At 44.6% G+C, this 21,942-nt stretch overlaps 3 protein-coding genes across 6 annotated transcripts; all 3 read right to left on the bottom strand.

Annotated features, from left to right (window-relative positions):
* Positions 1–36: 36 nt before the first annotated feature.
* LOC120705748 (calmodulin-binding protein 60 B-like) lies at positions 37–5,963 on the bottom strand. Of its 3 annotated transcripts, none has more exons than XR_005688049.1 (8): positions 5,638–5,963; positions 5,121–5,304; positions 4,194–4,240; positions 3,545–4,023; positions 2,963–3,135; positions 2,676–2,873; positions 1,946–2,117; positions 37–682 (listed from the first exon to the last, which is right to left on the bottom strand). XR_005688049.1 is itself a non-coding variant. In XM_039990258.1 (8 exons), the coding sequence occupies exons 4-8, from the start codon at positions 3,936–3,938 to the stop codon at positions 384–386; spliced, it is 1,224 nt and encodes a 407-aa protein (XP_039846192.1). In that variant the 5' UTR covers positions 3,939–4,023; positions 4,194–4,255; positions 5,121–5,304; positions 5,638–5,957; the 3' UTR covers positions 37–383. The 3 variants fall into 3 exon arrangements, 2 of the variants coding, with proteins under 2 accessions (XP_039846192.1, XP_039846183.1); XM_039990258.1 differs by having other exon boundaries at positions 2,975–3,135; positions 4,194–4,255; positions 5,638–5,957; XM_039990249.1 differs by having other exon boundaries at positions 2,975–3,135; positions 5,638–5,956.
* Positions 5,964–8,865: 2,902 nt separating this feature from the next.
* LOC120705716 (polyadenylate-binding protein RBP47C'-like) lies at positions 8,866–14,397 on the bottom strand. Of its 2 annotated transcripts, XR_005688044.1 has the most exons (7): positions 13,910–14,392; positions 12,878–13,331; positions 12,355–12,410; positions 11,891–12,021; positions 11,615–11,711; positions 10,278–10,404; positions 9,146–9,286 (listed from the first exon to the last, which is right to left on the bottom strand). XR_005688044.1 is itself a non-coding variant. In XM_039990210.1 (6 exons), exons 1-6 carry the CDS (start codon positions 14,297–14,299, stop codon positions 9,125–9,127), a joined length of 1,290 nt encoding a protein of 429 aa, XP_039846144.1. In that variant the 5' UTR covers positions 14,300–14,397; the 3' UTR covers positions 8,866–9,124. The 2 variants fall into 2 exon arrangements, 1 of the variants encoding a protein (XP_039846144.1); XM_039990210.1 differs by lacking the exon at positions 10,278–10,404 and having other exon boundaries at positions 8,866–9,286; positions 13,910–14,397.
* Positions 14,398–16,935: 2,538 nt separating this feature from the next.
* On the bottom strand, positions 16,936–18,278 carry LOC120705708 (tuliposide A-converting enzyme 1, chloroplastic-like). Its single transcript, XM_039990198.1, has one exon. The coding sequence runs from the start codon at positions 18,071–18,073 to the stop codon at positions 17,072–17,074; it is 1,002 nt and encodes a 333-aa protein (XP_039846132.1). The 5' UTR covers positions 18,074–18,278; the 3' UTR covers positions 16,936–17,071.
* Between the last annotated feature and the right edge of the window lie 3,664 nt (positions 18,279–21,942).

Raw genomic sequence — 21,942 nt, 5'->3', positions numbered from 1 at the left:
TACTGTTAAACATCACAGAAGCTGAGGAGCAGAAACTAGTGTCAAGAGGAGCAAGCTGAACTACTATTAGGCATTAGCACATTCAACAGAGTATGTAGCCAGAATGCAAGATCTCCAAGAGTCCTAAGCAAATCAGCTTATTTGGAAGCAACATCGGTGAGCCAAGTAAAGCCCCCAACATCTTTCTACAGATAACAAATTTAAGACGACAAGCAGCAGGCTTATCGATTCACAGCAACATAACGCTAACGGAGGATAGCAAACATCCATCTGAAGCAAATCTGGGGCGGATTTAGGGCTTAGCTTGGCTCCTGGAGCAGCCTGCTAAAGTTTCACTGAGAAATTAGAAACTATGCCAAAGCTATTTTCTATCCTAGGACAGGTTAACACCAGTCCCATAACTCATAGGGCCATTCAACCATCCCAGAGCTACTTTCTGTTATAGGAGTTGGGCACATTTCTATGTCTGCCTCCACCAGTAAATCGTCGGGCACATAAGTCATCCCAATGCTACTTTCTGTCCAAGGAGTTTGGGATATTTCTCGAGGAGTAGCCTGGGGCTTCTTGTTCAAGAAACGAAGAGTGGTGACCACAGTCATGATTTTTGCCCAGCGTTGACGAGGCCGGGGGCTTTCCTGTGCTGGAGTGCTCTCCAAAACCTCGCCTTGTGGAGAAATGTCCTCTGAAATAATGGCACTCATCAGGTAATTACACTATTTAAGTTTTTCCTAGACAGCTAGCAACAAAGTCTGAAAAAACATTTGCCACTTCCTCCCTAATCACCATTGAATTGAAATGGATATAGCAATATTATCATTATGAGAGCATTTTGCACTAGACATTAATCTCCAGATTGCTGAATGAACCGAAATCCCATACATCAAAATACGGTTCCCCCCAAAAGCAATGAATTAGCAATTTTGTTCCTTTTAGATAGAATAGGAACTACCAACCTGAAGGCACCAACTTATATACTGAAATGGCATATTAGTCTACGAGCTGATGGGAATTAACAGCTCATTATGGACTTTATGTACAGGTTAATAACGTCTTTGTGCATCATCCTTTAGCACAACGGATGCTTTTGTTCTATGAAAATATACAAAAAGTGAGACTGAATCCATTTAGAATTTTCTCTACTTGGTACTTCCTCCTATCACAAATGTAACCCATTAGCACATCGACATTATCTCCAATAGGACACTTTGAATAGCAATACTATTAAAAACAGTGGTTTAAACAGCGGGCTACGGCGGCTGAGCAAAGCTCTCCGCTAAATACTATAGCCCGCTATTTAAAACACTGATCAAAAATATTATCTTAAATGATAAATGTAATATATCATGATAAAAACAAACTATTAATGTCAATGTTGTGTTGTTAATCTATACAAAACTAGGTGGAGTTGTATCTGTGATAAGAAGAATTAGCTAGTAGCGAGGTAAAAAGGGTCAAATTAAGCATAAGACCGAAATTTTACTTCATTGATCATTTGTCATAAACAGTGCACTAATAAAAAGACCTCATTTATATGCTGTAGTTAATATTTATGACTATAGAAGCCTGGGTCTTAAAGAACCAGTATATATTTAAAAGTTTAGAATTCAAAGATCAAACCATCATTGCTTTTCTAAAACAGTAAAAACCTCATATGTGCATATTTCTTGAAAAGGGACATTCCAAAAAAGATGTACATGCTTAACTTGGATAATAGTTTTTTCTAAAAAATTTCAAATAATGTTCATCAACACAACAAAAACTTAAAGAGACTTTCCCACATGACAGGTTATTAAGCAAGGTCATTACACTATTAGATATCAGGATTTTTCTTCAAATTTACAAGAGACAGATAAATTCTCAAAAGGTGTGTGCAGACATATTAAGAAAGTGGACTCAAACAATGAAAACAGTAATTAAGGTAGTAAAAAAAGATCCAGAAGCTGACCATGAAATCTTGTTGACAGTGTAGAAAGTGGTAGCATTGAACATGATCCCCGTGGGCAACAGCTTCCTTCATATTCAGCTATCACCTCATGCTCATGACATGGATCTTTGTATTCACACTTAGAAACTTCCAAATTCTCATACGCTGTCATCTTGGACATTTCCACTAGACTCTGTCATGTTAAGACAACAGGTCTTGATTTCTCGAGGTAGAAGAGTAGACGCACACATGCTGGGATCATGCATGTGCAGATATAAATGTGCTCAACGTAAAAACAAGTATGACTTGTGGAGCAACTTTTCTTAGTTGCAAGCCGAGATCATTCAAAATTGGACTAGTTCTCAACACAATAAGAATAAGATTAGGGCTTGCTTAACTTGAGGTTGACATAAACATATATAAATAATTAAATATAAATTTGGGTCAATAAACTCCTGTCTAGTCATCTTAATCATGAGAAATAACGCATGACAAGGTGAACAAAAAATTGTAGAACTCAAAATATCCCCTTTATGCTTTCTAAACGGATGTATTCATATATGGATATATAGATTCGATTACATAGATAGGATATCAAATATGGTAATCCAACATATTTTAAATTGTATTTAGAGTAGCCCAAAAAAGAAACACTCAATAGATGAAAATCAATTTAAGTGAAATTGAATTAAGTTTTAATTTGAAAGGCAGCAAATGCATGTGAGGTTATGAATGTCAGTGTAGTAATTACCTTCTGAGTACTGTTAAGTTCTTCATAAGAAATGTATTTACCATTGAATTCTGCACCAACAATGTTGTATAGAGAGTTGAAGCAAATTGTAGCATCCATTCCAGGAATGCAGTATGAGTAACGTTCAGGTCCTGGTTTACAACTCAGAGCATGTCCAACAATGATGTTCCAATCATGATCTGGGATATTCCGACAAGCCTGTAACATATGAAACAGGATAGATCAGGTACGCGTTACTGCCATAAATCGTTACCAGGGTACATAAGAAAATAAGCTGATAACAGAACTTGTTCTCATACTTCACGCAGACCCTTCATATCCTTATTGTAGAATCGCAAAAAGTCTTGAACAATATTTATATCCATATTCTCTAGTAGCTTACGCCTGTCTCCATTTTCTCCTATTTTCTTCAGCTTGTATATTGGGTCATTTAGAGATGGAAACAGATCCTTCTTTTTCGCTGTACAGAAGCAGGGCATCAACATTATAAAAAATGGTAGAGCATATAAAAGTTGTGAAAATAAGTACAAACATAATACTTCTAGAATTTTATGGCATCGCTACTATACAGACAGATGGTGGTGAGAATAGGTCTTCTAAATGTCTAGGTTAAAAGTTACCATCCTTTATAAAAAAAATTGCTTGCGTAAAATAATCATGTCAAAGAGCTATAGTAAACGTAACAATCGAATTAGATGATTATGATCGTCTTTTGCGTTCATTTCCCCATAATTATATAGCATAGCAATAACCTTTTTGCTAGATTTATGAATCTGCTGGAAGAACAAATCAAGACAGGAAATGTTTAGATGAAGAGAAACTTATATGATTTATCAATTGTTGGTAAATGGAGTTAGATAAGAACTTACGGTAACCACGACCGTCCTTTACGGCAAAAGATTCAGATACTCCTTCCAGAATTTTCTCTGATATACTATCATCAGCTGCCATGACTCCCAACCTGAACTTCTTGCTTGGGACAAAACTTGAATTGTCTTGGAATTTGGCGCCGCAGAGGTGAGCCACACCATTTTCAAGCCTTAGATATAGTTCATTGGCAAACAAAGGTTGTCTTCCAGGACGGCAATGTACTATGCTTGTTTTAAAGGAGTTTTCACTCCATTGTTCTTTATTTTCCTTGTTAAACTCGCCGTCCAGGGCAACAATCTTAACTAGAACTGATGATAAGGGTCCATTTGTAATGATCCTATTTTTTTGATCATATATGGCTACCTTAATAGGACTTCCATCATCTGCTGTCATGTCGTGTCTCGAGTACTTGGCATTGCAGCACTTGTTCACAAATTTCAACCGGTATTTTCTGATTTCGCTCTGATGGGTTAAGGCCCTGAGAATTATGTTATCAATTAATGAATGGAAAACATTGGTTACACGTTAATGAATCAAGTACATGCATTACTCTCAAATTTCACCCAACTGTAGTACCTAAATAAGGTATTTAAACTCTGTGCAAGAAAACAAAATGCTAGTATTTTCTGAAGAGAAAAGATTTCCTACCCAAGATCACTGTATTTGCCAACATGTTCTCCAAGTGCACTCGTCTCCTGTCACAGGAACAACTTAACAATAATTAGTCCGAAAAGTACAAACAATTTCGGATCCGAGATGAAGCTAATATGTTTTTTTTTCTCTGACACATGGAAGAGTGCTGCTGTTTTTTTTTTTAGTTTCACCCAGGATTCCTATTATATGAATTTTAGAAGTTAAATGTGTACTTCAGTCCATCGAAATTTCCCATTGCAATTATATGTTCCTGTATATAATGTAAATAGAGTAAAGCTTCGTTTATAATTACTAACAAATTTACTCACTGATGCTGCAAAAAGTGTATAATACAAGTGGTAGAAATTATCGATATATCAGTTGGTACGATAATAGCTGGCCTTTGTAGTTTGGTTTCCATTTTCAATGTCCAGTCCAATGACTCAGTGCATTTGATAGCTTGTAGTCTACTCCCTCTGTACTCGAATGTAAGTCATTCTAGAGTTTTTAGAGCAGATTATGGTTGTGTAGAAAAGACTCTTCTACCCCTAATTATTAAGCATTGGGAATATGCTAATTAAACTAGCATGTCTTTTCCCATGCACCTCCCCCACATGTACCTCCCCCTACATGGTTGCATGCACCTCTTTCTATTAGGAAAGACCCAAAAACGATGCACAATTAAGATGGTTGGATCCACTCTCAACCTAGAATGACTTACATTTGAGGACAAATTTTGAATCTCAGAATAACTTATATTTGAGGACGGGGGGAGTAGGTGTTAGCATCAATTGCATTTCTTACCATGGTGCAGTGATTAATTTAAGAAGGCTAAGAACAAAAAGGACAAGACATGGTTATTGAAATAACCGAAATGTCAAAGCCTCTTCATCTGCCACGTCCTGTCTGCACGAATGTTGTAGCATGGAAGTGAATGATTACCGAAATCAAGGTGTTGAGCCGTTCCCAAATCAGCTGAATATGTGAATTTCGCTCGCTGATCAGTTCCTTCACTTCCTTGTGCTGCAGTTGGGAATTTTGGTAAAGCTCTTGCATCTCCCTCTTTCTGTTTTTGCACTCCTCAGTGAGGATCTCAATCTGGGCCTCATAGGAAAGTTCTTTCTCCCTGTCATAGTGCCAGTACATACAGAAAAAGACCAGGAGAAGTTTCAAACTAAAATGTAGAAGAAAATATCTGAACAGATTTTGATATCGATTGGCCGAGCAATCAAATCGGACGGGACGATAAAAGGGGGGGGATCCCACAGGCTGCAACTCGTGGGTTTCTCTGCTCGACTGCAGTTCCTAAATCTGCTACAAAAGCCTCCTATCCCTCACTTTTTTCTTTCTGTTGGTTCTTTTTTGCAGAGTTGATCTTACTCGAGCTAGCAGTACTAGCTACTTAGAACTAGGGACGCATGAAGGAATCAGCTGGCGCTTAGGTCGCTGATAAACTCACCGGCGGTGGAGGCAGCAGAAGCAGGAGCAGCCCCGTGGTCGCTTCGCCGGCGTTGGCCCTCACCGGCAGCAGGGCCGCCGTCCAGTTCCTCCTCCTCCCTGCCCCGACGAGGCCGAGAGAGCGACATTGCCGGAGCTGGAGACGCAGAGATCGGGAGAAACGCGGTCGGAGGGAGAGCAGAGGAGGAGGAGGAGGAGGAGACGACGACGACGCGGGTCACAGCTGACAGCGACGCGTGCTGTTGCAAGTGGGGCAGTTTGATATGAGCTTACGGCTAAGCTCGCAAGCTTGGGCAGTTGAGCTCGTGGATTTATACGCGGTGAAGCGGGGTCGGGGAGGAATACTCGCGCGCTTTTCCTCTCCGGTCGCGAGGGCTAAAAGAATTGGGATTGGAAAAGGGAAAAATTTTCAGCGAGTGTTCTTACGACATCTGTTCGTCGCTCTATTGGTCACCCTCCCAAGTCAGTTGTCCACTCGTCTGTCCTGTTCGTTGGCACTTGGGCGCGTGATCCGGTGAGGAGTGTGCGTGTGACGCCCTTGATGCTTTAGCTTAGTACTGTGCTAATCAAATCAGGCAGCCCGAGCCCGATTGCTGCTGGGAGCACTCGAACAAACCTTACGTTTAAGGTCCGGCAAGCTACGTGTTTATGGATACCATAATTTTTTTAAAAAATGAATCAGTTAGAAGAGCTGCTGATTATATTAAAAAAAAAAGAAAAAATGTCTAGATTGGGCACAACAATCACTGCGTTCGGCTGGTCTGGTAGCCTCCAGCGCTACAGTAATTTTCTCTCACAGCATTCCAGCTCCAGCCTGCCCAACAGTATTTTTCTCTCACAACATTTCAGCTCCAGCCTCCAGCTCCAGTCTGCCGAACGCGGTGAATCAACGAACAAAGATGACATCTGCCGCTTGGATTGGGACATCAACACGGCCACACAACTCCACTCAAGCTCTCCCCTACAAAATCACCATTCCACTCTACAAATACCATAATGACGCATGTCCTAGGTTATCGATGAGTACCTAAGACTGAAAGAATAATATCGGTTGATTCATAGAATAAATCTGCAAAGATATAAGTGTTAAATTGGGAAATCGAACCGGTAGGTAAGTTGCAGCAACAGAAAGCTTATTAGCTCCCTGTCCCTCAGAAAAAAGAAAAGAACTCTTAGCAGCTCAGAGCTAAGTTTAGTTCGGCACCTATGGTAACTTTGTTAATCCAGGCATCTAATTAATAGGATTTTGTCGTTCACCAAAAAGTACTTTACTAAGTGTCAAATGTGTCTCAACTCGTTATTTTTGTCGCCATTTCTTCCTTGTTAGAGAGGACGACAGTGCAGAGAAGAGTGAGAGTCCATGCATCCCCTCCACACCCCACGGGGCTGGCTCAGGGTTTACCTTTTTGTTTTTTTTTCCGAATCCCGCCAACTGCCGGAAACGAAATTTCGGCCGAAATTTCGCCAAAATTCGCTAATTCCGAACGGAAAGAGAATTCAAATTCAAAAACGAAATTCCGATGAATTCCGACCTAAATTTCAGTGATTTCGACCGAAATTCGGTGATTTTCGACCGGAAAATGATGTCGGTTGTGATTTTCCTACTGTTCCCGAGGTTAAATGAAAAACTTTTGAATACCAACTTTGTTCATTTTTTCGAGATCTACAACTTTTGTTTCAGGAACTTTTTCATTTGAGCAATGGTTTGAAAGTTATTTAATTATTTCAAAAACTACCAATTAAAAGTCTTGTCATTTCATGTGACAACTTCCATTTTCTCTCTTAGGCCTCAACTAGACATTTATTATTTTGTTATTGCGGATATGCCTATAAAATTTCAGAGATATTGGTTGATCTAATTGAAAGTTGTTTTAAATCCAGGACAAACATGATTTGAATTGGTTATCAATTGTAAACCGTGGCTTAAATGAACTTTTGCCCAAAACCAATGTTATAGAGTTTTAAAGCGAAACATACAGATCAATACTATTGAGTAGTTGAGTACCTGCATTCATCACTCCTCGTATCTCTCTCTTGGTGTCCAGAGGGCGAAATTCGTTGTTTGTGAACCGGAAAATCTTGTTTTGAGAGGGAATAACAGAAAAAATTGAAAATTTTGACATGTTGCGCATATCACAGTTCAGAGTGCATATTATATATTTCACACACAATATATCTAACACAAAACCATATAAGCATGTCCACATAGCATCCACAACACTCCAAAGGTGTTAAATAACTTTTAAACCGATGTAGGTATGCATATGAAATTGAATAGGTACCTCACCAACATCATGATAAACCAAAGTCTAGTTGAAGTCGAGGGGAGAAAACAAATTTTTGCACGTGAAATGACGAGTCATTCAAATTACAGTTTCAAATGTTAATTTTTAGCCTAGCAAATGATCTTAGATTTGAGTGTGTTCTAGTCCTATTTGCTTAGAAAAACACCTAGTTTTTTATCATATTTTTTTCAATTTTTTATAATTTTTTTTGAATTTTCCAAATTCAAAACGAAAAATACCAAAATATACCGAAATTTCTTTTCCCGATAACTAGCGGAAACGAAAAATTTTCTGAAATTTCGGCGAAATTTCGCCGAAATTGTTAACCCTGGGCCGGCTTGGAGCGGGGCGACCTGAGAAAAGTCATCGAAGTTTCCGACCACTCGACGGTGCCCATGTTGCCGTGCAGGACAAGCGACAGCGGTCTCTTCCTTCGTCAACTACATGAGCACCGGATGGCGATGACAGCATCGGACGCCACATTGAGCCGCGACTTGTATCCATGGAGCAGCTTGAGAATCTCACAAGTATGAAGATAGGGGGTGTGGGACGCTCGAGCAACCGACCATGTAAACCGAGTGGTTCGATGCCAACTGAACCTTCCTACATTCTTCTCGCGTCAGAAATCACTCCAAGGGCTGCCCTTAAACCACGGTTCAACGGGGCAACTGCTGAGTGGCATCAATGGAACATATATACACGGTCGAAAAAAAAAACAGCAGGCCAAACAAGATTTAACAGCACATCACCTCTGAAAATGCAGAAATTTAGATCACTCGCCGCTTGGCACAGCTGCATCTGCAGTGGATGGCTAAAGCAGCAGTAGAATTGATACCATATGTCCCAAGCTAGCAGCTGATGCGAAATCACAGCAATCAAAGAGCAAGCAACAAAATTAACCATACAGAGAAAAAAGAGTAAAAAAAAACCCAAACAAACAGACATTCACAACAACTGACAGCTTTAGTTTTATTAGCAAGTCAAAATTTCTCAGGAAAGAATAGGTCTTATTGTCTACAAGCTTCATTTAGGTTCTCTACTAGAAGCACAGATCTGCAGGTACCATTATCATCATATACCTGTCTCGTCTCTCTCGCCCACTTTTTATGGCCACCTATATTATCTCATCGTACGCTACTATGCTTACTGGACCAAAACCTTGTTTCCTCCGGTGGAGGGAACCGAGTGGAGAAGCTCTGCCCATCAGCTCACTAGCTGCTGGTTGCCGTAGTAAGGGTAGGCTCCATAGGCCGCGGCATACATGTTTGGGTGGGGAACCGGTGAGGCATACCCATATCCACTGTAGAATGGTGTCCCGTAGTACATGCCATTGCCATTGCGTCGGTGCCCATAATCACCCCTAGACTGGAAGGCACAAAAGTTCCCAAGTGAGTGAAATGAATAATATTTAGTTGAGCCTCACATTGCAGCAAAGCTAATAGATTCCATGCAAGAGTAAAAAAACTAAATGAGCAGCAGGAAACATAACTGAAGACACAAATTCATGATGGGAATCCCCCCCCCCCCCCCAAAAGTGCCCAAACATAATTATCTTGAAAAAGCACTGTATTAGTAGTAGAAAAATACACTCAAAATAGCTGCCATTGTTTCTCCTGAAGGTAAATGGAAAACAAAAAGATCTAGCTAGATACTTAACCTAAGCTTCTGTTAGCTATATAGGCCTGTTTAGCTGAAGCTTTTTGCAGCTTCTGAGCAACCCTAAGATGAAGCTCCTCAGCCAGCTTTTCCAGTAAGATTGTTTCTGATGGGCTGCTTACCAATGCCCTGTTTTGGAGGGTTTACATCCATGCAGACACTAGAGTATTTGAGGCTGCAGTACAACGATTATAATGCCCTTTCCACCGGCTTAAACTTATATACAGCCTATGCCCAAGAACATCCAACATGTTGGACAAGGTTGAGCTTCAACCCCCTAGGCTAAAACTTAAGCATGGATGTCCAGGCCCTCTGTATCCTGAAAGAGTTCAGAATATACCTATTCATGGATAATTGAAACTGCTGATTTCAAACTACAAAACCAATAACAGTTTTCTAATCATTTGTGTAAATAGCTACAAATTCATAATATATTACGGCAGTATGCTCCATGAAAAATCTAACCATTTCATGTTAAGAGATGAGATGTTCCAAAAACTACTATTATTTACCAAATCTACATTGTGAATTGTTTTATGAAAAAGGGGAGCAATCTATAAGCTACTGAGTGAACTTCCATTGTTCAAGTGTGCAATCTGACACTATCTTAAGGAAATATCAGACCAAGAAAGCCCTTCTACTAGAGTGCAACAATGAAACAGCCAAAGTTACAGCTTGCCAGTATGCATAGGGAAATAACCTCATCTTCCTTCAGTGAGGATGAGGATGACTAACCAGCTTAAGCCTTTAGATAAAAGGCAACAAATTGTTTAGTCTATGCTCGAAAAGCTTGAGCCTGCCATCAGGGAGGACAAACTCTCCAGCCACTAATATGGTCAAGAAAAAAAATCAAGATTAATAAGGCCCAATATGAAAGTGGCAATTGCAATTATCCCATACTGTACCTCGCTACATAGTAAGAGATAATATTTCGAGGCATGATTCAATGCAGAGAGGGATACAAGTAGTAATGTTCAATACAGACAGGATAGAGGGTTACGTGGAATAATGTAATTAATGCAAACAGGGCTACAGGAATTGAAAACTGAGTAGGTACAATATATGAAGCACTTAACTTTGTGTTTCTGCCAATCTATGCAGTGTCATGCATAAAGCATCAACTGTGCCTACATCTCAAAAACTAACTAAAAATGCAAAAGATAAAAACAAAATAAATGTCCCTTTCTGTGTATTTTTCAATACACTTTGAAGATTCAGGTCAGAAGGAATATGAATTTTCTGTCAGGGGAAAAGGAACTTAACATAGGATGTGAAATATTAGTGCAACTTATACATATTCTAGCCCCCCCCCCCCCAACACACACACACACACCAGCCACCCCAACTGCTTAGGCACATAAGGCAGGCAAAGCAGGGTGAGATGACGTCATACCCACATAAGGCAAACAAAGGGGAAATGGGAGCATATATTGGCCAAACTGAATAAATTGATTAGCCGCTAGTGAATAGAAGCCCATTCTAAGCCAACAGACCTAAAGCACCCCTCCCTCCCCTCCGCTAATGAATAGAAGCCCATTCTAAGCCAACAGACCTGACGCACCCCTCCCTCCCCTCACGCACCCCAGCCCTGATACACAAGCCCCCACTACTGTGCACTACCCACAATAAGGACACCGCTCCTTCCTTTCTTTTTTTTTCTCTGATTTTCACACTTTCCCTTGTTTCTCCCCTCCTTAGGCTAGGTGTTTGGGACGCGTTGCCTCCCGCAACTGCACTTAGTTCGCACCTTAAAAATCATGCCACTGACAATCTGTGTGCAGTAAATATGGAAGAACAAGTCCTTCCAGCTAGATACCATCAAGGATTCCTGAATGTTGATGCAGATTCATTTTAGGCATTTTTCCTTTCCGATACTTTTGTATTGGAGGTTCTCTCATTCCTTTTATTGAGTTCGTGTGAATCAGACGTTAACAAGTTATAATATGCTTGATAATATGCAGCACCAAGCAGTAGTTATGATGAATGTGGATTATATGTTATAGGAATAAAGTGAAATTGAAACTAAATCAACTCAACCTGTTTGCTGGCTGGGCTGCGGCCCCAGGAAAGTCTAACTGCCAGCTTCCCAATTGTCGATCCATTCAGCCCTTGTAGTGCTTCTTCAGCATCAGCTCTAAAATTCAAAACAAGCACATTCACATTATCAAAAATCTTATACCAATTAGAAACTGAAATAAACAGTTAAGTGTAGAACAATTTATTATGTTACAGTACCATGGTGTGTATAATATGATGCTACAGTACCATGGTGTGTATAATATGAAGGATACGGATAAAATATCTTAGATATACCTGTTTACAAACTGAACAAACCCACATTGCTTGCCAACAGGAATTTTGACAGAGGCAAGATCACCGTATTTTGCAAATGCTTTCCTCAGCTCCTCTTCGCTAACGTTAGGGCCAAGCCCTCCAACATAAACCTGCAGCGTTAACCAATACGTGATAGCATCTTAATGCTTCTTGCCATCCTAGGATGTATGCAATAAGCCTTACAAAATGTGACTAGAAATATATGTTTTATTAGTATTTACATCTGTTATAAGGAAATGATATTAATCCATGTGCTGCCAAAAGCATTTATTATCACTGTATACTTTCTGCAAATATATATTACAAAATAATAATGATGAAAAGTGTGGAGAATATTCAAGTCCAAAGAAGCAAGTAAAATTGAGCAAGGCTAGTGTAACTCATACAAATAGACAGTTGCACTTTAATTCAACAACAAACACTGGAAACTAAGATGAGCATACCGTCCTGTTAGTGGAGTCAGAATCTGATTGCCTCGGCGGAGATGAGCCTGAATCGCCTGAAAATAAACAATTATAAAATCAGAGGGTATGCCAAATGGGAAAAGGTAATGACCAAACATATAATGCTTTTGGGAAGGAAACTGTCAATGTTACTATATCCCAATGCCCACCCACAATGCCCCAGGATGCAAGGAAAATCAGGCCCCAGCTATTACTTATTTTGAACATTTGTACATGACGCAGATAATAACGCGTACTCAAAATATTGGGATATAACATAATCATGTAAGAAAATCAGTGTTAAGTGATAAGGAAAAGGCATGCAGCATATGTGTGCGGTGTGGAAGTTCATAGCATATTTATTATCAAGCACATTCTAGGGTAGCAAAACATAAATCGGATAGCAGTATAGCACAGTTTAATATAAAGAAAAGATCATGGAATTCAAAAAAAAATAAGTATGTGTATCTACTAACTGCAGACACAGGCTAAATACAAACAATCTCGGAATTCTAAACAATACCTTGAGATCTTCTAGGGGTCGCTGGTCCTACTCGAATTGGTCTTGTGGAACAGTATACACCATTCATTTCAGACATTGCATGAGTTTTGTCATTGTCATCTCCGAACCTAACAAAGCCGTAGCCTCTAGAACGGCCCGTGTTTGCATCAATGATAACTTTAGCTCCTTTCACTGATCGGTATTTGCTAGAAAAAAGTTCCAGCAACATGTCATCAGTAACATCAACAGCCAAATCGCCAACAAATATCGAGTGATCAGATGCAATTTCGGAGCGTTTTTCTCCCATACTATATGATCCCCAGTTCAACTTAAAAGCCCGGTCAGTATTAGGCATTACATGACCAGAAAAATTCTGTAGAGCCTTCTCCGCTGATGCGTGAGAATAGAACTCTACAAAACCATAACCCTCGGAGACCCCCGAGTGTCTATTGCGAATAACTTTAATTGTCACCACCTACAGAAGCAGATAAGTAGCAAAACGGCAATTAGTAATGTATGCGATAAAAGGTAACGTAATGATGGAGGAAGTCTCTCAAAAAAAAAAGAATCTTACTTACTACCCAAATAACCAAAAAAAAGGTAAATCTATTCAACGTAAATAATAGTCTTAACTGAAAATTTGACGATATTACTGATGTTGCTACCTAAACGACAGAATGTCACAAACTCATTCCACATTCCAATCATGTAACAAATTGACAGGAAGAGCTATGACTATGCCAGCTGTTACACGATTGTGCAAATCAATGTTTGGTAGAGTGATAAATTTACGTAACTACTTTGGGTCACCCAAACTGCAGGAAATGGCCTGAAAGTTGGCGCCTTCATCAACTAGAAAGGCTACGAGGCTCAAAAGCGCGTAGCTTCATGGTCACCAAACCACAATTTGCAAAATTACGCCGCTACGCCTATCACAGCACAGCACAGACGAATCAACGGTCAGCCGCGGGGCAAACCTAACTGGATTCGAGAGATCCGGTACGGATTGTGCCGGATCGGAGGAGCAGGCTCCGGGAGAGAGGAAGAACGAACCTCGCCGCTGGGGCCGAAGCAGCTGTGGAGGTAGTTCTCGTCCATCCAGTACTGGAGGTCGCCGACCCAGATCGTCCGGTTGTCCTCGGCCCCATTCCCGCCGGATCCAGCCGACTGCGGCGGCGGCGGGGTGACCGAGGCCGGCGGCGCGAAGTGCTTGACGAACTGCGGCGGCGGGGGCGGGGGCGCGGCCACCATGGGGTGGTGCGGCGGCGGGTAGGGGATGACCACCCACCGCGGCTGCGGCATGTGGTGGTGCGGGTGCGGCGCGTGCGCGTGCGGGTGCGGCGGGGCCGCCGCCGCCGCCGCGGCGTGCGCGTGGGGGTGGTGGTGCGGCGCGGCAGCCGCGGCCGGGGCGTCGGTGGGGGCCGCTGCCGCTGCCATCTGCATCGCCGTCGCCGTCGCCGCCGCCGGGGGTGAGGAGGAAGGAGGAGGGAAGCCGCCGCGTGTGCCCGAGCTCGCGAGGGGTGGAGGCGGAAAAAGAGGAGAGAGCTCGTGGGTGTGGGGTGAGGCTGGGAATTTATTGGCCGTTGCTGGCGGATCCGGGCCGTCCGATCTAGGATTTCGCGGTGGCGCGGTCGTCCGATGGGCCGGGCGCGGGGAGGCTGACCCGTGGGCCCCGGTGGGGCGCGCGGGCTAGGGGATTTTTAGGGAAAGGGCTTGTGGCGCTGTGCTCTGCCTCTGCTGCTACTTTTATGGGGCGATGTGCGGCTGGTGTTTTGCCATTTCCGGGCAGTTGGAAAAGAAAAGAGCCTCCGGTTCCTAGCAATAAATGGCAGGATGATGGGCCGGAACTGGACTTGAAGATACTGTCCGTGGATTTGCTATCCGTACCGTATATAGCATAGCCTGCTCTGCGGCATTCAGAGAAAGATCCATGCTACTAAATTTGCTGATTCCAGTGCCAAATTCGAACCAATCGGTCCTGTAGAAATAATTGGATTTGGATGCCACTAATATTGGGTTTTGCCTAAAGATATACGCGTTGCATAGAGATCAGAAAAGAAACAATAATGGCACCATCACCCGCTATCACGTCGTAGCGTTTGGACTTTGGGTAGGGTGAGACTGTAAGATTAGCGAGGTGGCGGTGCACGCCACTCTCACAAAGAAGAGAGAGTAGGGATCGTACAATGAAGAGCGATAAGGATACTTTGTGTGGTGGCAAAAACAGCGAGCCTACTAAGGCCCCGTTTGGGAGGGTTTCTGGAGCGGCTTCACGAGCGGCTCCAGGTGAAGCCCTCTCAAACGTTTGTTTTGTAACCGGCTTCACATGTGAAGCCGGTTCTGAAGCCATCGGCGGCTTACACAGGCAAGGTGAAGCCATAAAATCGTGGCTTCACGCGGCTTACACATCAATCTAACAAGTGAAGCTGTTTTGCCAAATATTTTCTAAAACGGCTCCAACTCCACCAGAGAAGCTGCTCTATCTGAGGAGCCGGAGCCGGAACTGTTTTTGGAAAAGCCGGAGCCCTGCCAAACAGGCCCTGAATATGAAAGTTTCATGGTGATTGGGGAGTATATAACTATCAGAGGTATGAAAAGAATAGAAAATCTAGCATAGAATAGGAGAACTGACTAGTTGCTCGTGTTCCTTTTCCACAGGTGGAGTCTATGTATTTTTTCCATAGTACATAAAAAAGCAGCATAAAGCGGTCCCATGGAAATTTATTTTCACTATGAGTTGTGCATTTTCTTCTCATCAGTGCCACATTGAATCTTTCCTACTAGTTCCGGTGCATTCCCTCAAATTACCTCGGCCATCGATCGGCTAGAAATAGTTTGGGACATAAATTTTGCAAACTCTCATAAGTTTTGGTAAAATCAACCCGCAGTGCATGGACGACAAATTTGCAAAAGAGCCTCCAAACTTTGTGAATGTTAATTTTACAAAAGACCCCTAAACTTTATCAAAATCGACACGCACTCTATTGACAGCAATTTTATGAAAACCCCTAGATTTGGATAAAATAAACCGGCATTCTGTCTACATCACTTTCACATAAAACCAACTGAACTTTGGCGAAATCAATCTGCACTCCACGAACATCGATTTCACATAAACTCCCAGACTTTTGTGAAACCGACCTCATTAATATGTATCGGTGGCGGTTTAAATCGCTTCCCACACGTATACCCTGCATATACCACAACATCGGCACCTATGATAACTGTCACATACTTGCTTTCTCGCTACGGACGCATGGACGATCCATAGACATATTTCAATACTCCACATCTCAACACATACATTTAACAATCCAAATCAAATTTGACCGAGCCCATAACAAAACTTTATAAACACTAATATATATGTCGGTGACGGGGCTCTCGGAGGCGCCAACGGCGCGGCATTTTTCTAATGAAACTTAAAAGGCACAAAAAGGGAATAGTACCAGTAATGGTTTGCATACATTCAGGTGGGCTATCTCGCAGTCCAGTTCAGATGGATGGGCCGGAAATCGGCGCATCTAAAATTAGTGCTTACTACACTGATCATCATTGGTAAGGTAAGAGTAATGAGCAACAGTACTCGGATAGCAGTATAAGTAACATCCGGAGCAAGATCAATGCGGATTAATCAAGGATTTTGTCTACGATAGCATATGCACGGGCGTTGGACAGAGTTGCAGTAGAGCATATTTTAGCCATGGGGGATTTGGGGTTGAGCAATGAACAGCGAAGGCTAACAACAGTAAATAGATACAAGTGTACATACGAAGATACGCGGTAAATTAATATTTTGATACGAAGATACCCTGGTCCTAAACAGCTAACTTGCTCCATTTTAGTGTCCTTTTCTGAAACCCCATGAACCCAACAGGATAACTGAAATTCAGGTAGAATAAGCATCCCAATTCCCTACGAACACGAGGAAGATGGCAGGTTCAGTATTGTAACTATGTATTGAGCTTACTTACCATCAGTTCCTCAAAAGGCGTCGTCTTTCAACAAGAATCCTGCACCAACAGAATTACTACTGCTCATCTCAAAGTTAACAAAAAAAAAATCGCACGAAGTCGATGCATGGGCAAGATCTGACGGCGAAACCCGTTCTTTTATTTCCATCATCGTCCTGATAAAACGTCACGATCGTCGATCGTTCTCAGCAGCTAACCACGATGCGAAGCTGCAAACACAAACAAACAAGGGGGGTGCGCATCACGGGGCGTTGATGAAGGCCACCATCTTGACGAGCATCTCCTTGGCCTTGTCGCAGTCGGGCTTGAAGAGGTAGAAGACGTGGCCCTCGCCCATGGTCTCTAGCAGCTCCACGCCGCCCCTCGCCGCGGCCACCGCCTCCGCGTACGCGCGGCCGCGCCACCTGAGGAAGTCCCCCTCCGCGGCGCACACCATGACGCGGTCGCACGCCAGCGCCTCCAGCCCCGGCGCGCCGGGCGCCATCGGGTTCATCCGCGGGTCGTCCATGTCGCTGGTCCCGGGGCACGCGAAGAACCACAGGCCGGCCCCCATGGCGCGGAACGCGGGGTCCCGCGGCTCCTCGCCCACGGCCTCCGAGCCCCAGAACCAGGGGTGGATCAGCACGGCGCCCTTGAGCGGCGCCCGGCCCGGGGCGGCGGCGGCGGCGTGGCCCCGCACGTCCGGGTGCATGGCGAGGTGGTGGCAGATGTTGGCGCCGGCGCTGTCCCCGGCGACGAAGACGCGGCCGAGGTCCCCGTGCGCGGCCACCCAGGGGTCGGCGGCCGAGAGCGTCCACTTGAGCGCGGCGAGGCAGTCGTCGTACCCCGCCGGGATCGGGTTCTCGGGCGCCAGGCGGTAGTCGACGGAGACGCCGAGCGCCGGGCACGCGGCGGCGAGCCTGTTGAGGAAGAGGTGGTAGTTGGGCGACGCCGCGGACTCCGCCACGAAGCCGCCGCCGTGGACGTACACCACCACGGGCAGCTTGCTGCCGGCGCCGTCGGCGGCAACCGCAGCCTGGGGCAGGTAGAGGCGGACGGAGCAGGCGCCGAGGTCGACGTCCCTGGACCGGACGCCCGTGGCGGCGTCGTGGCCCGGCTCCACCGGCGGCGCCACGAGCGGGCGCTCGACGCGGCCGCTCTTGTAGACCCGGAGCAGCGGGCCGAACTCGCGGACGACCTCGTCGGCCGGGTCGGCGGGGGCCGGGACGGGGAAGGCGGAGAACGCGGAGTTGGACGACGCCATGCCAGCTGATGCCTGACGCGCGCGCAGCCGCCGGCTGCGAAGTGTGAAGTGAGAACTGGGGGCGTGCGTGGACGGTGAGCGAGTGATGCTGCGGGTCTTTTCGTCTGGTGCGCGCTGCCGACAAGTCGCAACCGGCCGCGGCGGCGGTTGTCCTCTCGGGATCGCCGTGCCCCGGACGCTGTCATGCTTGTGTGGTGGCGCGGGTGTCGTGCAAGGCTTGTGATCCCCCCGGGGCTTCTAGATGGCTGATCCCCCGGGGCTTGTAGATGGCCGGTGTGAAGGAACCGCTAAACAAAAACTCTAATTAATCATAAAAATCGTGATTTGAACGCATCAGACGCATTAACTTAACAATTTAATTTAGCGATCCTTTCTCAACCCACGGTCCGATCGAAACAACACCGGTAGTCTCACGCGAAGGCGGACGCAGATGGTACAAGCACAACAAATACTTTAAAAAAAACACGTGGCAAAATAAGATAAAACACACTTTTACAAACCAACTTCAAATACAAAAATTTTACAAACCGGATCTAAATACATACTTGATATACAAGTCTTCCAACTATTAACACTAGAAATTTATGCCAAGGAAAAGACTATACTACACTACCCCTAGAGGTTCAGCCTGACACCACCGGTCCGACCGGTGCATCCCACCGGTCCGACCGGTGTGCATGGGTTCCCCACGTAGACACCGGTCAGACCGGTCCCAGCAAAATTGAGGGGCTGCACACTCAGCCCCCACGGATGCAACCCGCCAAAACTCTAGTCTAGGGGTCTCGCTCCACCACTTCCCACCTCTCTGCATCTCTGCGGATAAATTTAACGCAGCAGGGGCAGAAATTCACGTCCGAGTGTCCTGGAATAAATTGGATAGCAACAAACCCTGAGCAACTAATACTCAGAAAGACTTACCCGACCAGTGGGTATAACTTAGCCCACATATCTAGACATACAAGGCGTTTGGCTGGTGGTTATTTTGCAGAAAAAGCGACTAAAATAATTCCTTACTTTCATTATTTTAACCTCAGATTATATATGAATTAACTCTAATCTAATATTTGCAGGAATCAACTATAGCAAACATTGTGGTGCAACCCAAATATATCAATGTGTTCAAGATTATATATATATATATAATCTTGAACAACTTACATTCTAACATTTTGCTACGATGCAGCAAAGAGATCAAAGCCCTCATATCCGTGAGACACGGCGAATCAATTCGATTTAACCTTGCAAGGTAGACCTAACCAACACGGCACGCGTATGCCCGGTCGGACCACACGCACCAACCCTTCCCCTCCCCGTCTCGAACTACAGAACCACCCCACCTACACATAGTCAGCCGAACCCTACGAGAGACCACCAAAAGTAAACATATGAATACTAATTCTCCGTGGCCACTCGACTCGCCCTAAGGGGTGGATAGAAGTTCTGTACTTTCGAAACAAGGTAGTACTCGGCTTACCGGTTTCGACTACCTCCTACTCCCGTCATGTGGTTAGTACAATTCAATCCCCGACTAGCACTGCCGACAATGACCGGTCCTTAACCGACTCAGACGGGGCTAAGGCAACCAGGAATCCGGTCCTACTGTCATACCTATACATCATCATCACTCCCCGTCCGGTCTCACATTTCCATATCACATTCAATAACTCAGGGACTGTAATATAAATATAGAAAACTTATATCTCGCGAGTAACCAGAAATTACTCGACTTCTAAATATCCTATATCTCACGAGTGACAAGAAGTCACTCGACTTCTATCGTGAACTTATTAACCATAGCATTTCTATCGTCCTATACATGCTAGTATAACTCAAAGAAACCTAGGGATCATGCAACTAGGGTCCAAACCACTACTAAACGTAATGCACAAGTATTAGATACATATATAAGTGTCATAATTTAAAATAATAGGATGTGCACCGAGGCTTGCCATGCGTCTGCTGCTCAGAACTGGGGTGAACTTGGCCTTGGGCCGGGGCCTCACGCCTCTCCTCCTGCTGGGCCTGCTCTAGCGGCTCCGGTGGCTCCGCAACCACCTTGTACACCAGCTCCTCTGCCACGGCTGCTACACGTGTGCACATGCATATGACATGAGGAATACAAGCATGATTTGCAAAAATTATAAGTAACCGATACCCGAATTAGTTTTCATTTATTTGCACTAACTATCTCTTACTAACCCCTCTCAGCCACTGCCACACCGGTCAGACCGGTCCACCCGACCGGTCAGACCGGTCCGAAACAATCCGACCAAGCTACCGGTCAGACCGGTCCCTCCGACCAGTCAGACCGGTCCTATCCAGACCAAAAGCTAGAACTCTTGGCGCGGCGAAACTCGCCCACCAATTCAAAAACCCTTCTAGGCACTAGTTGATGGACGTAATTGGATGTGTTCTACCAGAGGAAATCGACTAAAACCTCCTAGAAAAAGAGATCGACCCATCCCTAGCTAGAATACCTTGAATGACACGAAGAACTTGGATCTACTGCCCCCTGGGTAGGGAATCGTGGAGAAGATGATCCACCACGCTAATTGCAGTCTCCCCAAGCCTTGGAATGGATTTGGGGTGAGGGATTTGGAGAGTGAGGGTTTGAGAGGGGGCACGGTGTGAGAGCGAGAGAGAAAGAGAGAACGAGCGTGAGAGAGGTAGAGTGAACCGGTGAGGGAGAGAGAATTAGAAAAATGATGTGGGGCCTAAAACAGTTGAAACTGGTTTAACCGGTCAGACCGGTTGCCCCTACCGGCCAGACCGGTCTGGCCCAGACTGTCTAGAACACTTTGATTTAGTGATTTGCCGTGTGGATTTTAGAACTAATGGCCGTGATTAATTTAATTATAGAGGATCACCTTAGGTGTTACAGCCGGCGTCTTTGGCTCGGACCGGCACGGGGGTTGCCTGGAACGGGCGCACTGGGCTGGCGTCGACGACGAGTAGGGGCCACGTGCGCCGTGCTGGTGGACTCGGAGCAGCAGGTTGCCCGCACACCGCCGGCGATGCTGACCTGCGCGAGGACGTTGCGCTCTGCTCGGGCTTCAGGGCTGCCATCAACGCTGCCACGGATGCACCGCGAGGCCACAGAAACATCACATCTCCATCACATCGAAATATTAAATGTAGTAAATGACTCATGCATGGAGTACTAAATGTAGGTAAATAAAAAGACTAATTGCATAGTTTTGATGTACGTTGCGAGACGAATCTTTTGAGACTAGTTAAGTTATGGTAGAACAATATCCACCACAAACAAACGAAACATGCTACAGTGTGCTACAGTGTTTTTTCGCACTGCTACAGCAGATTTCAGGGGAACTAAACACACAGCCAGACTTCACTCTCTGCGGCAGCAGAGGATGCTTGCAGACGCCTCCGATTTCAACCGCGATGGGCCCAGGCGTCGGACTGTCCAATCATCATCAGCCACCTCGGATCGGATCTCGGTGCTCAGATTTTTTTTTTTCTTTTTGACGGTCGCTGCCCAGATCTGAACTGGTCACGTCGGGGGCTGGGATACCCTGGACATTTTTCCTGGCTGCTCGAGCTTCCAGAAGAAATCCTTCATTGTTGGAACTTTTTTTTCTCTTGTATGAAACGTGCAATTGAATTCGTTTCTAAAGTGCAAGCCCTCTACTTTGTTTGGTTTGCTGCTGATTTTTTCATCCCTTAGGGAAAGTTAAATGGAGGAGATCTAGGCATCAAATTTGTGGACCAGGTAAGGCGACCAAAACGAAGTGAAAGGAAGGAGCTGGACAAAAGAGAAAGAAACCAATCCAACAAAATTGGGGGGAAAATTGCGTGGGGACGTCCCCCAAAGTTCTCACCATGAGGATCCGCGCTAGATTTCTGCCGCG

Source organism: Panicum virgatum, chromosome 1K (genome assembly GCF_016808335.1).
Source record: "Panicum virgatum strain AP13 chromosome 1K, P.virgatum_v5, whole genome shotgun sequence".
In the NCBI taxonomy this organism is placed as follows: domain Eukaryota; kingdom Viridiplantae; phylum Streptophyta; class Magnoliopsida; order Poales; family Poaceae; genus Panicum; species Panicum virgatum.
This window is presented reverse-complemented; position numbering and strand designations above follow the sequence as displayed.